Below are 17,941 nucleotides of genomic sequence, written 5' to 3' on the forward strand. Positions count from 1 at the left end.
ATGTGTTGGCAACATGGACGCCGAAAAGCCAAAGGGCCGATTAAAAAATAACAGTTGTGATTTCGAAAAATAAATCTCACACCCGCGATGAGGTGCAAAAACAGCTTTGATCGTGTCTGCATGTGGATTTGATTAAATGTTTGGTGGTTAGGAAAATAGAAAAAAAAACACACATCCAATTTTCATCTGTTTGAGCTACAGAAAATTAATTTCCCTAATGTGGCGCCTGAACTCCCTCACTTTTACTCTGGCAGTGTCTCATCCAGCCGCTCCACTTTACACATCATATAACTGTCACTGTTCCACACAGTAACACAGACTGTACCGGGGCAGAGGAGTGGGCTTTAATAGGACTTCGGGTAAATGAGGTAAATGGCTGTGCATGTGTGTGTGTGTGTGTGTGTTTGTGAGAGTGTGTGTGTGTTGCCGTGATCAATAGAGTGACTCCTGTGTGCAGTTCATTCACCGCCTGATGATCGATACGGGATTAGAGAAGCAAAAGAAAAGTCTCCCTCTCTCTTTCTCTTGGCTTTTCTGTCGTCCAGTGAACTGTTGACTACGGTGGCCCGGAGGTGCAAAACACAATGGCAAATCAGAAAACACAACAGCAAAAGAGAAAACACAACAGCAAAAGAGAAAACACAACACAAAAAGAGAAAACACAACACAAAAAGAGAAAACACAACAGCAAAAGAGAAAACACAACAGCAAAAAGAGGAAACATGACACAAAAAGAGAAAACACAACGGCAAAAGAGAAAACACAACAGCAAAAGATAAAACACAACACAAAAAGAGAAAACACAACGGCAAAAAGAGAAAACACAACAGCAAATCAGAAAACACACGGCAAAAGAGAAAACACAACACAAAAAGAGAAAACACAACAGCAAAAGAGAAAACACAACAGCAAAAGAGAAAACACAACGGCAAAAGAGAAAACACAACACAAAAAGAGAAAACACAACGGCAAAAAGAGAAAACAACGGCAAATCAGAAAACACAACACAAAAAGAGAAAACACAACGGCAAAAAGAGAAAACAACGGCAAAAGAGAAAACACAACACAAAAAGAGAAAACAGAACAGCAAAAGAGAAAACACAACGGCAAATCAGAAAACACAACGGCAAAAGAGAAAATGCAATGACAGATTACTAAACACAAAAAAACAGAAAACACAACGACAAAAGAGAAAACAGCAAGTTTTGTTGTGTTTTATCTTTTGCCGTTGTGTTTTGCACCTCAGGGCCACCGTAGTTGAAGGAATGTTGAAAAGACAGGGATGAAGGCGGATAAAGACGATAAACAGCTGTGGATGGGACAAATCCAGATGTGCAGAGAAAGAGGTGATTTGATTTGAGAGGAGGTGGAGGACGAGCAGGATGGACACACAGTGAATAAAGGCCAGACTTGTCTAACGGCTGTGGTGAGGGGCTGTTTATGTGTGTGTCCTCTGGGAGAGTCATCAGCAGGTGAGACCACACACACACACACACACACACACACACACACACACACACACACTGTCACTGAGTGAATCAGGGCTTTTACAGTGTAATGGCCCTAAACTGGAAACCCACAGAGAGTTAGTGACAACACAGGGCATCGCACACGACCTCGTCTCCGTCTTCCTCTACATAAAGACAGACATTTACACTAATGCATGGATACAGGACGATGCTTCTGGCACAAGGGTGCAATAATATCGCAAACCATCAGACGTGTGTGTGTGTGTGTGTGTGTGTGTGTGTGTGTGTGTGTGTGTGTGTGTGTGTGTGGGCTGATGGATGAATGTCTTCAGAGATAAATGGGTGCCTATTATTTGTGCCTTTTATAGGCAAATTCCCCGCTGAGTTCCAAGTGCACGGCGCATAGCATGCAGTCTTCGCCGTGCACGCGAGCGCACATGCACGTGCACGCCCACACGTAGACACACACGCGCGTTCGCATAACGAGCTACAACTGAGAGGGGCCCTAGGCTGTGGTGCATCTGTTGTAGAGGAGACATAAGGCATTCATGCAGGGACTCTCAAGATTCTCCATGCAACACCCCCCCCACACACACACACACACACACACACATATATACAGTATATACACACACAGTGCACATACACACTCGCTGCATGTGATGAATTAGCTTTTTTTTTTCTTTAAACACTCAGGGAAAAGGAAGACATTGTGGTGGAGGGGGTCTTATGACAATTCTACCTAAAAATCCCTTCTGGATAAAATCATGGCTGCACACAAAGACGCACTGAGACACATTCTCTCAAATTGGCCCACTGACCTTCAGATACCCTCTATAATGAATACATACAGCTTTTAGTATTCTTAACTTTTAGCTGCGGGAGCCGGGAGCACGGAGAGACAGAGACAAGAGGAGTTTTGCATAATAAAGATGGAGAACGCTCGTCTCTAGAGACGGCATCAAAGTCACTCAGGTACAGTTACTGATGAGATTTTATTCTGAAAATCCACATTTTTTAAGATCAAATATCAAATATCAACTGTTTACTGCTGGTTTATAATAAATTAGAGCATTTGAATTGATGCTAATATGGTTTTGATCAAATCCCATTCAATCAGCATGTTAAACATCATATATACTGTATCATAAGACAATTGACAATATATTTCTTGGTTATCAAGTAGTAAAGAAGGTGGGATTCAAGAGGGAAGCACAATAAATCTTTTTTATTTCTATCTGCTTCTCATGACCGATGCCAAAAACCAATAACATTTTTAATAGTTTATAATGACATAACCGACATCACTAGTGTAATCACAACAAAAACAAGAACAGTTATGACTCCTCAAAAATCAACATTGTTTCAAATCGACTTTGAGGGCAAAAAATGACATTATCTGACCTATCTGTGTATTTTGGCCAATAATTCTTGGCCAACAGCTATCAGCCAATCCGGCCAATAATTATATGTACCAATAGCTATAGTGCATCTGCAGTTTAAAGCAGATATCAGCTTCACGGCCGTTTCGGCTAATGCTGCGTTCAAGGCAGGCTTTTGAAACCGTAAGTTACAGCTTCAAGTCACAACTACGACTTGGTAGCGTTCCAGGTAACCCGTAGCTCGTGTTTTTACCATCCTGTTGTCTGTGAAAGTTCCCTATAACGGCCACTCGTAACTTCCGACCCGTGAACTCGTACCAGATCGAACTGGTATGACTTCACAGGAAGGAAAAACACAAAGTACGAGTTTCTTTGAACGCACCATGAGTTAGCAGCCCCCGCCCTTGTCAGGCATCAATTGGTCCTCGTGCTACGTCACCACATTCACGCGCATCCCTTGGCTGCACACACAGCCCTTCATGCCGTTCTCTCTCCTCATTGGATAACACTTGTATCCCACAAGGAAAATTTTCTCCTCGGGTTACAGCAGAGCAGAGTGACGGAGAGACTCGTGTTTAGGCTGAAATACTTCATGTAAGTGATTGCTGACGGAAAATAGGACTATTTAGGACTTATATTAACAAAAACATTCCACTGATATCTGCTTTAAGATGCTGACGTCATATTCAAACTTGATAACAGAAGCAGTCGTGTGAAAAATGACTGAAACGATTCCCAAAAACAGCTCTCATTTTCAGTTGATTGACTAATTGGTGAGTCAACATATCATTTTGAATAGATGGTGTTTGAAGACAAACAGCAGTACGACTGACTGCCAGGAGCCATAGCAGCAGGAGCTGCAGTACTAACAGTAACAATAGAGGATCCATGGCTCTGTACCACTTCAATATACTTTTAATCTCACTAGGGATAAAACTCATGGAGGAAACACACTCTTCTGTGTAAAAAGGAAAGATCTTGAAAAATGCCGATGTTTAGAATAAATGCAGTTGTTGTTTGTGTTTGTATCTGCTACGTGCACAGAGGCCTCCACAGCGAGAGCTCGGCCACATGAAGCAGCAGCAGCTGTGCGTGAGGAGAGCATGCAGCGCTCCAGCATGTCTGTAAGCCTGCTGTATTTGAGCAGAGCGGGGCAGAAACTGAAGAGGTCTTTAGCCTTTTCTCATGAGAAGAGAGGCGACGAGAGCACACAGGCCCGGTGTTAGAGGGGATTCGGCTCTCTGTCTGCTACAATATGCCCGTCTAAAGCTCTCCAAACCGGGCTTAGCTCCCCGGCCCTGGCACCGCCTCCCTCCCTCCCTGTGCCAGTGTCAACTTCAGCTTGGTCCGGCGCCAGCCCGCCAACGCCAGACTCGGCTTAGCTCGTGGCAGCGCCTGCATGCGCTCTACTTTAACAGGGTTTCTTCTTCCCCAATTCCTTTCCTTTCCTTTCGCTTGGATGTCTTTCATTACCGTCTCCTTCCACTGGTTCTTTTTTCAACTTTTCCTTTTGCTTCTTATACTCGCTTGATTTCTCTCTTTTGTCCTCATTTTCTTTGTTTCAATTCAAACACAAGTACATGCACATGTGTTTTTGTTGCTCCAACTTGCTCATGCATGTGCATATAGGTCCATTTTCACCAACCCCTTCTCCTATTAGCCTCTGCACCGCTATACAGCTATACTAATTACAGCGACATTTAAACCACGGATCACTCTGAATCCCTACTCGCCTAGTGTGCATCATATCTTCCATATAATAAATTAGGCCCATCTGAAAAACACAGCTTCACCTCCAAAAGTCTATTTGAAAGCCAATTTTCAGACACAACCTTGGAGTGACTTTGGATCCGTGAGGGTAATTATATATGGTTCTGAGAGAAGTAGTCAAGTGTTGAAAACAGCCGCTCATGATCTGGAGACTCTGGAGACAAAAAGCTACACAGGGATACTTGTCATGCAGAAGAGACACTCGCTGGGTTTAACAAGGAGCTGAGAGACAGTGGGCTGAGAGAGAAATTGGTTTATATTAGAAAAAAAAGGAAAAAAGGATGAACAATTGAAGGTAGACGGTAGTTTTCTACTCAAGATTGCAGTTTCTGTAGAAGTGACTGTGACTTTTCATGTTATGTATAGAAAGTCATTTCTTTGCAGGCAATCATCTGCTTGCGTGTGGAGCCACATAAAGAAAGCACTGTTGCCCCCACGAGGCGAGGTGGAAAATACGACTTCCACTGAAATGGGCCAAACTAACTGCAGCGGCGTAATGAGACAATAAGGATAAATAGCATCCAACTGTTTCGGTTTAAAAGTGGAAACCAGGGCGACGTCCTCCTCCTCCTCCTGCTGTATCGCTGTCTGATGCCGGATGTCCTTTGTTATCTCAGTGCTCCTAGGTGCACCCCTCTGGGGGTCTTTTGGGATCCCAGTTGGGGGGCCTGTATCTGTCACCTCAGTTTAGGGCCTGTCTCATGGCGGCTGACCCAAATCGACCCCCCGGGGCGACGCCGGGCCCCTCCGCAGGACTCCGCCGCTGCAGATAATAGGCTCGTTTGGCAAAGTATCCAGACACTGGAACCAAAGCAGCCCTGACAGCTGTCAACCAGAACAAGCATCGCCCTGCATGACACGAGGCCGGGCGTGCACGTCGGCCACTGTGGTGTGTGTGTGGGATGGGTGCGTGCATGCTTGTATAGGTGTGTAAATGTGTGTGGGTCCTTGCACAGTTTTTTTTTTTTTTCCTGTTTTGGCACTGCCTATCCACGGCTATGGTTAAACACCGCGGCATTTCCAGACAGCATTCGGGCGAGTCGACGCCATGTCAGTAGCGATTTGTGGCGCGTCGGCAGAAATCTCTTCCTGTAGGGGAGCTGTCACGGAGGAGAAATCAAAGACACCTACGTGACTAGCCGGGGCTGCCTCCGAGCTGAACCAAACACTTGGTGACATGACCTGATTTCACCCCGTTTTTTAAAAAGGAAACCACAGCTGAAGACGGAGGAGTCGCCCGCTGCCGTCGTGCAATATGAAGTTAACGATGAAGCGCCGTCCCTCCGCCGTTCCTTTACTGCGGGCTCAGCCGTGTGTATGTCATCCTGCATATGCTCCGGCTGAAGCAGTGGCTTTGTCAACAGGAGCGGAGCCGATGTTATCTCTATACATGTGGCTCAGCAGGTCTCTGTGTCACGTAACCGGTGAAGCTCGAGGTTCAAGAGACTGACTGGTGACCTTTGTTCCACACCGCCACCCCTCAGACTGACTGTACTACACACACACACAGACACACACTGCACACACAGCACTTCAAACACATGGTGTACAAACCATGAGGATTTTAAGAGGCCGTGCTTGTAAAATGAAATGTCATAAAAGCAAATAAAAAGTTAAAGATACATATAAAATGCAATGACATCATCTTTGCTTCGGTTTCATCTCTTTGGCTCAGATTTATTTCTCTGACTTCCTCACATGAGAACAGTTCAAATCATCCATAGATCATAGATAGGGTCGCAAAGGGGTGGACATTTCCAGTAAATTTCCATGGGAAGTTAAGCTGGGGAATATTCCAAATCGGAAACTTTCCATGGGAATTATGGGAATTATTGGGAATGAACTGGGAATTAGGGGTAATTTAAACAAACTGTATCATTTTGTCAGAAGCAGACATCCATGCAAAATAATACAATTAAAAAACATGACATTTCAACAGATTTATTTGTGAGTAGAACTTTATCAAGTTTTAATTCTTGTATGAACAATCAATTATTTTACTGAACAACAAAAACATGAATGTTGAGTAAAATAAAAAATAAAAATGTTAAATGAAAGGAGCCCCCCTCTTGTACTTTGGGCTCAAAAGTGTGGCAGAAATCATCTGTGCATGTGATGGAGGAATGCACAGTGCATGTAGTGTGTGTGCATGTGATGATGCATAGATATTCAAGTGTACTTGCATTAAATATGGTTGTTTTAGCCGAGTTTAAGCCAATTCTCATATATTCCCGTTATGGAAAGTTTCCAACTTTGAAAATTCCCGGAATTTTGCAACCCTAGTCATAGATATTGTGCAAAATCATATCAATATTTTCTGAAACAGAAACAGAAAATCCTCTGGTGCATTCACAGTATTTCATTCCCGTCTCTTATTTTACCATTTTATTCTATTTGTCACAGATACCAGCTCTAATGTTCACAATAAAGATCAGGCTGCTGTGTTACAAAGTGTTTCATCACTCGTTGTCAATAAAGCTCTGCTTTTTCAAAAAATAATCTCACTAAAAGCCGTACAATAAGACATCATGCAAAAACCTGTGTTGTGATACAACTGTCGTTAAGCGCCGGTTTGATGATTTGCCAGTTTCCGTAGTAATTGAAAGCAATCTCCACTTAATAAGATTCGGCCCATTTACAAACACAACACAATTACCGGCTTAAACCGCCCTCAAAGAGTTAATTACTTAGAGGAAAAAGCTGCAAGTTTCTCATGTCGCACAAAAGAGAGCGCTGACCGGCAGACTGTGGAGCTGCTAACAATAAAAAGGCCTGTGATTCTCCAGAGCGGCGCACAAAGACGTTGTTACACTGGCCCAGCTCCCCGTTGTGAGGGATTATAACTTAAGTGGGAAGGAGGGAGTTGCAGCGAAAAGAACAACAGTGCTCAACAAATCTACCCCGAGTAAGTGAAGTTCAAAAACTACAGAACCTAATAAACAAGCAACAGACAATAAATCCAGAGCCCCCAGAGGAAAATGAAATGAAAAAGTGCTCGCTGCCGCCCACGAGCCTCTGGGCAGAGCAGCGGAGGTGAGGATACATTCCTCCACCACACTGAGTCTGCAGAGCCGGCTCTGGTCCTTACAGGCTAATTACAGCTGACTACAGCATGGTGTGTGTGTGTGTGTGTGTGTGTGTGTGTGTGTGTGTGTGTGTGTGTGTGTGTGTGTGTGTGTGTGTGTGTGTGTGTGTGTGTGTGTGTGTGTGTGTGTGTGTGTGTGTGTGTGTGTGTGTGTGTGTGTGTGTGTCTCAAGATGTACTGTATGTGTGGGCATGTTCACAGCTACTGGCCTGAAGAAGATCAAGTGTGTGTGTGTGTGTTTTGTGTTGTTTGTGCATCTCATTTCTGCAGCAGTGGCGTCTTTTAAAAAATCCCAGCAAATAATATCCATTTGGTTTGCCTGAATCTGACTCTGGATCAGTGCGAGGACGTGTGTCAGTGTCGGAGCAGAAGCAGGTGATGATGGTGGAGGAGGAAACTCCTCCCACTGCTCCTCCCTGTGTCAGACACGTTCAGGCTTTAACTTATGGGCTCAGGAGTCAGATATACGATGCCTGGAACGAGGTCCTGACTCATTAACTCTGCAGCCAGTTTAATCATCTGATTTCAGTCTTTCCTAGAAGTCGCTGTGTGTGTCTGTGCTGGCTGATGGGAACCGCTCTCTGTGCTTTCAAACTTTGCAGACAAACTGAGTTTAATTTAGAAATAATGTCCTTGCATTGGTTGATCCTCTGGGGGAAGATGATGTTTTTGTTACATTCACTCACTTTGTGATTCTCTCATTTCTATACAACAAAATGTGTAATTATTCATTACAGGCTTTTGCCCTTTTATGTGGTTATTTTTACTTATTTCTATTTACATTTTCCAAGAGCTTACTGCAGTGCTGCACTGAGGCCACAGAGCCTCCAATACATATTTGGCACAAGTGTATGAGGGACCACTGCAAGAAAAAAAAGTGTAGACAAGAGTAAAGTTGGTTTATTAATCAGTTATCAGATTTTTTTACTTACTAATAACAGAGTCAGCATAATTAGGTCCCAAAGATGCCGTTTCAGTCAGGCCCACTGGACTAGTGCTAATAGCCAGGGTTGTGTTGTTTGTTGTTCAAATCAGTCTTATAATGAAAGTGACTTGGATCAATTTGTTGAAAACGTGTTTTTGTCCATGAGTGACCATATTAACAGACATGAAGGTCACTATTACTCCACTTTTTCACACTGCTGCACTGTAACTGTTAAGGAACTACTTTACACGGCGGATTAATCAAAGAGATGTGGAGGAAATACAAAATTAATCCACAATGAGTGCCGAGAATGCAACACACCGCCTGAGAGACGATGGTGAGAGACAGCCAACCAGACACAATAGTCTTCAATCTATGCCAGAAGAGGCTGCAATCACTCACAAACACACACACACACACTTAGACCCACACACACACACACACACAGACAAACACAGTAATTAGTCTTTGATTTCCCCCGGCAGTGTTGGGGTACCAGGGGGCAGCTGCTGGGACCCTGCTTTAGCCTTGGCTAATTTCACTCACGGCTTGATCTCGACCCAGCACAGGTGCCCACTTGGCACCCGACCGCTGTTGCCATGGCAATGCCAACGTCAGGGGCCTCAAAAAAGAAAAAAGAAAAAGAAAAGCCAAATGTCCAAAGGAGCCGAGGAGCCGGACCACAGGAGCCGCTGGATGTTTGGAGGCTCAAACAGGCCACATTAAAACCAGTCGGCGGCTCAGCTTCTCCTCTCATGACGGTGACACATGTCTGTTGTATCCGTCTCCAAACAAAGACGTTCCCAGAGCAGCAGAAGAAGCTCAGATAATCCTCTATGATGTTGTTATATCTGAAGCTGGAGCGCCTCTCTGTGGTGCAGGAGAGTCACTGCAGCGTCCGACACAACACACAGCACACTGATATGAAGCCAGTGCTGAATCAGGCCATGCAGCTTCACCTGTAATGAGCTTTTTCTGTTTATCACCCCCCCACACCTCTCCTCCCCTTGAGGATTCACCCCCCTTTACCCCCTGCACTCATTAAGCCCAGGGGGGGTGGGCTTGCTTTGACTCACCTCCGTTAATGAGGGAGATCCAGGCTATAAAACACAGAGGGACCCCACGCTCCAAAAAAAAAATCATCTTCACTTATTTGTTATCAAGCTCCCGTCGGACCGAACATCCAGAGTTGCACAGTAAGCGAGTTGGAGAGGTGGGGGGGGGGGGGGGGCTCCATCAGGCGGAAAAAGCTCACGCTGTTTGATGTGAGGAGGGGAAATCGAAGCATTAAGGTTAAAAAACAGAGACGTGTGTGTAATCACAACCGATGGCACTTAAAATAGAGTTTAAAGGAGAATTCCGGCCATTTTTGACCCCTAAATCGTTGTCCTGATGGTCACCCAGTGTTGGGGGGAGCAAAAAAGCGACCAACATTGATGCACAGCCTAACTCTGACACAGCCTAACGTTTCAGAGTTCGGCTATCTGAGGTGAGTGACTACATGCAAAAACACAAAGTTCATACTGTTTATACTGTACACTATATAAGTTCAGTGGTGTCTCGTAAGGATTTGAGTCATGTACCATAGATATTTGATTGTTTTTTGAGTGTTTGTTGTGGTTGAAAGAATTGCCCCCATGGGTTAGCGTTGTAGCTATCCCTAGCGCCGGTATAGCCATGGTGAAATTATGGTTTGCCTGCATCAATTTTAGTTGTGTTTTTTGCTCCCCCCAACACTGGGTGACCATCAGGAAAATGATTTAGGGGTCAAAAATGGCCTGAATTATCCTTTAAGGTGGACTTTTACATTGAATTTGTCTTTTAGCGCAACAGTAGCATCAACTCCAGAAAATCTGTTCCGCCTGTTTCCCCTCTCTTCTCTACGATCGGACAAATTAATTCCTTCCACATGTGTGTGTGTAACGTGCAGGAAGATTGATGCTGGCCTCTGCATGTTCGTCTTGTTGCAACAACAACACCAACGCTTCTGAAGTTTTAACGGCCCAATCAATAAAGAGCCCAATCTCCCTGCAATGGCCGTTAAAGTTGAATCTTATTCGATCTAATGGGGCCCATATTAAGCCCATTTCCTTCCTTTATGAACTCATTTCAACAGACGCTCGTTGTGAATTTCTTACCCAGGGCCATATTCTAACCAGGAGTCATTTTAATTGCCTCATTGCCATCTGGTATATGGAGGAAGTGCCGGTATCGCAGCCGTTTCCAGCCGTTTCATAGCCATCAGGACTAGTTTTTTTCACACTGGATTAATTTTCAAAAGTCCAACATAAGGCTCTCAGCTAGATTGTTCCTGCCTGCTTCCTCGTCACCGGTCTAAATGAAGCATTTTGTACGAGGTTATTACACTTGCCACAGGGCTCATTCAGTCCAGCTGAAGACTTAGTATGAGGATAACTTTAAAGTTCACTGCAATAACTATTATGTATCAGTGGCAGCGCACTGTGAATCTACAGCCACAATTACACTGTTTCACATCCAAATTAAGAAAAAAAAACTTTGGATTTATTCTCACATTTACACTGAGCAAGCAATTTATATTGGGGACACCATATGAAGTTTGTCCCTTTTCTCTGAAGATAACTTTGGTTTGTTTTGTCGGCAATTCTACAAAATTTTGTGAACTTTCCTCAAGAGTTTTCTCCATGGTTATTGAAATGCATCACATAATTTCTGCAGATTTGTCAAAGATATTTTTAAACCAGTTTTAAACCTAAACAAAACACAACTCTACCCACACCAGTGCCTACATCTTCACCAAAATGAGGGAATAAATTAGCTCCATAAAATGCTTATTTATAAAAGAAAAATAGATATAAAAAACTGTACACCTTAAGACAGGGAGCACGGTAAGAAGGGAAACTATCTCCAGAAATAAGACAGATCTGGCAGACAGATCACTGGGGAGGTTACAGAAGTTCAATGAAGTCATTGCCATGTTCATAAAAGCGGTTTGAGATTATTGTAAATGCATCTGGTCTGCAACAAAGCTCAGACAAGATGGGAATAAAACTTTTAGTTATTGACATTTAAGGTCAAAGGTTTGCAGAGTAAATATTCCCTGCATCATTATATCATCATCACCAGCAGCCTGGACTGTTGACACGAGGAAGGCTGGGTCAGTGGATTCACAATGTTGACACCATGTTCATCAGGCCAGAGGATTGCTGGCCAGCCTTCAGGTGTACAGGTGTTCCTAATAAAGTTCTCAGTCAGCGTGTATGCTCCTCTCTGCTGCCCAGACTGTAACCTAACTGTCTAAACTCAGTCAGTCCTCTTCAAATCCAAAAGGTGGAGCTAGTTCACCTGACACTGTGCCTATTCTTACTGCATGTCTTCAAAGACACACATCCACTCCTTGTTATGCACCAAAAGCAACAAGATAATCAAATCTCATTGAAGAGTATAGCCTATACTACATATGCTACATTAGTTCAGGATAATCAAGCAACATTATTTAAATTTCATTTTATTTTTCATATAAAACCCAGGCAGAGATGAAACACAAAATGAGCTGCATCTCCTACTTCAGTCCAGTAGGTGGCAGTAGTGAACCAAACAGCTGCAGGGAAACCTGAACCAACCCCTGGAAGTCTACAGACTGTTTCTCACACACATACAGATATAAAATGCTCTAGATAACAGAGGGCCTGTGTGTCAGCCTCATGGAAGAGAAGCCTGTTCAGACAAACATCTAAATCTGCAACAGAGTCGTCTTCACCAGGACAGACGAGGAGACAAAGAGATCAACGTCCCACTGCAACCCAACCTGCAGCAACAGGGAGGTTTGTGCAACTCAAACCAGAAGTAAAAAAAAAAAAAAAACACACACACACACACACGCACAACTCGTATTTCTCATCATGTGAAATGCAAGTCAGACCATCGATGTGAAGATCTAGTGGAGCAGAGACAGACAGGCTGCAACATGTCGCTCTGTGACTGAATATGAATCACAGAGCGGTAATCTAACTGTTGAACCTGAGCCAGACCGCTCACACACACACACACACACACACACACACACACACACCTCTAAGAGTTGCTCTGCCGCTGGAAAACTTGAAATGTGACAGCAGCAGTTTTCACATTGACTTCCCTCTGCTGTGCTGACCTACAGCTGCTCCACTGACCACATGACACCGGTACAGGGCCAGAGTGTATCACCCGGCCTGAACTGCACTAATTCAGCTGCTGCTTTCATTTTTTAATAAAAGCTCAAATAAAATGACACAGAAAGCTGAAACTAATTAAAATAGCTACACTGTGTGCTTCATAGCTGATCCCTGGTCAGTTTCCGTCATGGTCACCACTCAGCCATGAGACCTCGTGGCGCAACGGTAGCGCGTCTGACTCCAGATCAGAAGGTTGCGTGTTCAAATCACGTCGGGGTCAGTGTATTTTAAAACTGTAACCACGCCGTATACTAATCCGTCTCATTGAACCTGGACTGGGACTGTGTGAACAAAGACGAAGAAACTCACATAATGTGTGAGAATGAAAGTGGCAACACGTGGAGGCACGATAAACACTAACAGGAATAAAAAGCAAACAGAGTGAATCAATAGCAGATAATCAGCTTGAATTTAAAGTTTGATTTCCACTTACTGATGCAGACTTGTTGTAATTAAACTACATTTACACCTCATTAACTGTAATACTAATGAGATTCAACATGTAGCTGTTACAATTTGCAAGTTGCATGTAAAATTAATGAACCCACGTGGGAGAAAAACACAGATAATCTCAGATAAAGAGAATATCATCCATCTATTAGAGCAAGCATAATGTTGCTATGAATGGGTTAACATGATCAGAGCCGTGCACCCGCCTGTGTGTCTGTTGGCAGGTTAATAAAACAACAGAGATGAAGCCAGGCAGCATCTGAGGGAAGGAACTGGATAGACTGGATTTACTACTACGACTAAATACAAATACAAAGAAGCAAACACACACGCACACACACACACACACACAGACACACTCACACTCACACTCACACAGACAGACGGTTGCTCTACTTATGTAAAATCAGCCGTCCCTGCCCACATCCAGCTGAGCCGTACACTCACCGTGTCAGTCAGAGCAACTGTCGACAGAGTTTTAATATAAACTAACTGTCAGTCTAGTGACTTGACTGATAATGTTCAAGGCAGGTTGGGCTGTGCTTGTAGGGTTAATTATCCCCCCCCCCCCAAAAAAAAAAACCTTCAAAACAAGAAGGCTCCATTTAAAGCAGAACTATGCAGGATTTCGGCTGTAATTATTGTGGCTCAGAGTCACTGTGATGGTAGAGTGACCTATTATGAGGTGAATGGGGTCTAGGCCAATGCGCTCACCCCCCCCACTGGCTGAAAACCGCACTTGCAAGATCAGTCCTCCGTCTCGGTGTAAATCTCATCAATGGATAGAACTATCGCGAGAAACTGCCTTACGGCAGTACGAGATAAGAACGCAGATGACGTCATGCATGTCATGAATCGTGATTGGTTTGAGTTCGGAAAGTCGGAGGAAACCATGGAAACATGTTTGTACTGATGAAGTTCGGCTTGTGGCTAACACGGAGCTAATGCTAACAGACACACACACACACCATGGATCTAAGATAATGTAATACATCATGACACACACACACACGCCTTCGCGTTTTGGAACCTTTATTCATGTGTGTGTGTATGTCTGTGTCTTTGTGTCTTTGTCTGTGTGTGGTCGTATTAGCGTTAGCTCCGTGTTAGCATTAGCTCCCTGTTAGCGTTAGCTCCGTGTTAGCATTAGCTCCGTGCTTAGCAAACACCGCTCTCTACCTTCAGCAGTAAACACAAGCACGTGTAGGGAGGGGGTGGAGGAGGTGGGGCGGCGAGTTTTTTTTTTACGACAGTGACATGTGCCTCCCAGAACTGTGGGGGAGCCCCGGAGAGGGAAAAAAAGAGAAACCAACGAAGGAGCGAGCTATTTCCGGCCAAGTTGCATAGTTCTGCTTTAAACATGGTAATGAGATTAAATAATCAGCAGCAGTGACATGGTAATGAGCCCACAGCACCAGCAGGGGGAGCAGGTCATCACAGCATCAGAGCAAATGAGCAAGAAAGAGAAAATAAATGTGCCAGAGAGTCTTTTTTTATTATTTCACTGTAATAACCAAAGATGGAGTTCATTCTTTCTTTCTGAAGAGGATCAGAGAAGAGGAGGAGGAGGAGAAGGAGGAGGAGGAGAGGAGTGTTTCAGACAGCAGGTGCTGCACAGCTGCTCTAACCACTGATCCCCACCTGATGCGTAACCATGGCACCTACGATACAGCCATTACAAAAAGGGTGTGTGGATGCACATTCACACACTTACTCTTCCTCCCTCTGATGGACACAGATTCTCATTCATGTAAAAAAAAGGAGAGAGTATCTTCCATTTGCAGCTGGACGGACCTTCTCCTCAGTGAAAAGCTTCACATCTCAGACAGCAGGTGTAGGAAATGAGCTACTCAACATTAATACATGTGCAAAAACAAAAAAAAAACACCAGATACCAGGAGAGAAACCTCAATGCCTCATCACCACTTCATACATCACAATGAGCAGAGTGCCTTTGAGCTTAGTTATGTGTAAATCACCCACATCCATCACAACCGCACCAGAAATCCCTGTAAGTAATAGTAGATGGTTAGCCTTTGTTAAATATTATCATTATCTATGTGATGTAATACTTCAATTAATTAATAATTTAATTCTAAGAGTCTGTAATCACTCGTTCAAACCACTTCCCCAGAAGAGGGGGAACAGCTCACGACCTGGCCCGACATGAAAGCCGGGGAGCGAGTGACTCAGGTGTAGTCAGCTCTGTTCTCATGGGGGAGGCTACAGGGGGATTGTGGGTAATAATCATTTACAGCTGGTGCAGTGGGTGCGGTCAGTAGTGTGGCATCATGCTGCTTCTGACACAGATTTTTGCCCACACACACACACAGACATACACACACACACACTCCTCTACTGGCAAATTTAGAAACACACAGACATCAAAGCGGGGGCCCTGAATGCAACACGGGCCAGCAGACTCCAACTGCATCATTCAACCAGTCAGACACAGATATGAAAGCGATGGAAAACCGCCAGCAGGTTGAAATGATTAAACAGCAGAGAACATGGCGGGGTGCCGTGGTAGGTTACCGTTATGTAATGTTTTAGTTACTATGGGATGGCCCGAGTAAGACAGGTGTAATCATGAGCATATGTCAGTGAAACTGCTTTTTGAGTTTTGTGCACAAAGCTCCGGGTGAATGGAGACAGGAGGAGAGAAAACAGCACAGAAATATAATAAAAACTCCCTCTTTTCACGTTTTTTTTGACTCACCCTGTCTTTGTCATCCACCACGTCAAACAACGTGTCATCCAGGTCCAAAATGCCTCCGTCTCCATGCTCCAACCTGTGGACCAGGACCCAGTAGTTAGGCTCCTGGAAAGGGAGGAAGAAAAGAAAAGGAAAAAAAAGAGAAAGAGAGAGGGGGGATTAGCACAGTAATGAGATCAGCTTTATTCGCACTATATAGACTTAGGATTTGTAGCCTTATGTAAGTAAAAGCCATACAACAACATACAACAACATATTAGCATCGCCGCAGCGGGGACCAAAAGGAATTAGCAGCTTGTGTCTCCTTAGGAATCAGCTGATCTAATCACCATGTGCTTCACGCAGTGATCCGGTCAGCTGGCGCAAAGAGGCTCTGACATGGTTCTGGATTGACATCATGATAGCAGTTATGAAATATATTGTAATCTCCTGCAGGACGACGGCTCTGCAAAATGAGCGTAAAGGTTTGTGCATGTGGAGGCCCGAAGACAGAGAAGATGTGAAACAGACAGAGCGAGAGGTGACATAATTTATGTTGTCTTTTTTTTTCATATTATGCAATAAGATAAGGCTCCTCCACCTTCTTCTGTTCAGTTATACCACCAGAGTATGAATATCAGTGGTGCGTGCATGCATAATGTATTCAGATATGGAGCACAGAGGACAACTCACTTTGCCTGGAATTATTAATACACACATCCTGCAGTGTAATCAATCCAATATGACCTTTTTTGCTGTGGGCCCACTTGTCCTCTTTTTTTAATGCCACATCAGAGCACAGACACTATCTACTCCACTACACAGACTTATGTGCAGTTCATGTAAAATGCTCGAGAAGTGGAAATGCATTCAGAATACTGTATACACTCCCTTTAATATATTACACAGCTCTTCTAAAGGCAGGAAGCGGTGAAGCTGTGATGAAAAGAGTTTAAAAGGACAGTTTCGGATTTTTCTAATCTCTCTCGAGACAGTATACCGATGTGCAGTATGTGAGAAAAGGTCTTAGACATTTTGTGTATGTAACTCTACTCCCCCCCCATTCCAGCCCTGAAGCTTTTTCACTTTGAACTGCACCATGAGAAACAGCAGACACAATTCACATGCTCTCGTTCTCAGCAAAAAAATGCTCTGAGAAGTTCAGCTGAGGATGGTATTTGGTTTCAGCTGGCTGCCTAAACCTAATGGAGGCGATATCTTTCCAGGTTACAGTCTGTTTAACACAAATCTCTTCTCTTTGTCTCTGCGGAGAGAAAACGTCTTTGTTAAATGATAATTGTTTTTTCTATATAGTCAAACAGATGTCTCACTCAGAGCTTAATGGATTTTGAGTGCATTGGTTTTGAAACTTGGGAGGTTTCGGATGTGCACATCAGCTTTATAGAAGGTGCATGTTAGATATTGTTGTAAATATTATCTATATATGGGCAGAATATTGTCAAAAGTGACATAAAGGTTTGATGTGCTCATTATTCCTCCTACAGCTTCATATGAGGCGTGACGACCCAGTCAGACAGGAAAAGTAAAAGTCTGTTCTTCCTCATTCGCCATGTCAGAAAAGAATCTGCTTGCTCTTTTGTCCCTTTCTTATTCTCACTTTATTTCTCTCCCTCTCTCTCCATCCCTCCTTCCCTTCTTCAAGCTTCCTCCTCCACTCTGAGTGGTTTCGGGGTCTGTGGTCGAATGCCTTCATGCATGGCTCTGTTGTACTCAACTCCATTGTGGTTCGCCAGACAAAATGGTCCAAATCATGAGGGCAACGAGTGTGTGGGGTTTTTTATTTCCGTCTGTAGTTATTAGTAGAGGAGTGGGGGGGGTGAAAATTTACCAGGGACGTTCACAAAGGACAAGACAAGATTATAGAAAGCAAAGAGCAACTGATAAAACTGTGCAATATGGAGGTTTTGCTGAACAACACCGCTAAAAAAAAACGGCACAGCATGGATTTTCC

At 43.9% G+C, this 17,941-nt stretch overlaps 1 protein-coding gene across 2 annotated transcripts in view; it reads right to left on the bottom strand.

Moving 5' to 3' along the window:
- The window catches only part of LOC311003773 (partitioning defective 3 homolog), a 377,802-nt gene that overhangs the window by 313,986 nt on the left and 45,875 nt on the right, over positions 1-17,941 (bottom strand). For both annotated transcript variants that reach the window (XM_083995614.1, XM_083995613.1), the window contains exon 2: positions 15,994-16,095. In XM_083995614.1, coding sequence (XP_083851740.1) covers positions 15,994-16,095 — 102 coding nt within the window. The remainder of the gene's footprint in view (positions 1-15,993; positions 16,096-17,941) is intronic.

The sequence above is a fragment of the Trachurus trachurus genome (assembly GCF_905171665.1).
Source record: "Trachurus trachurus genome assembly, chromosome: 20".
Lineage (NCBI taxonomy): Eukaryota > Metazoa > Chordata > Actinopteri > Carangiformes > Carangidae > Trachurus > Trachurus trachurus.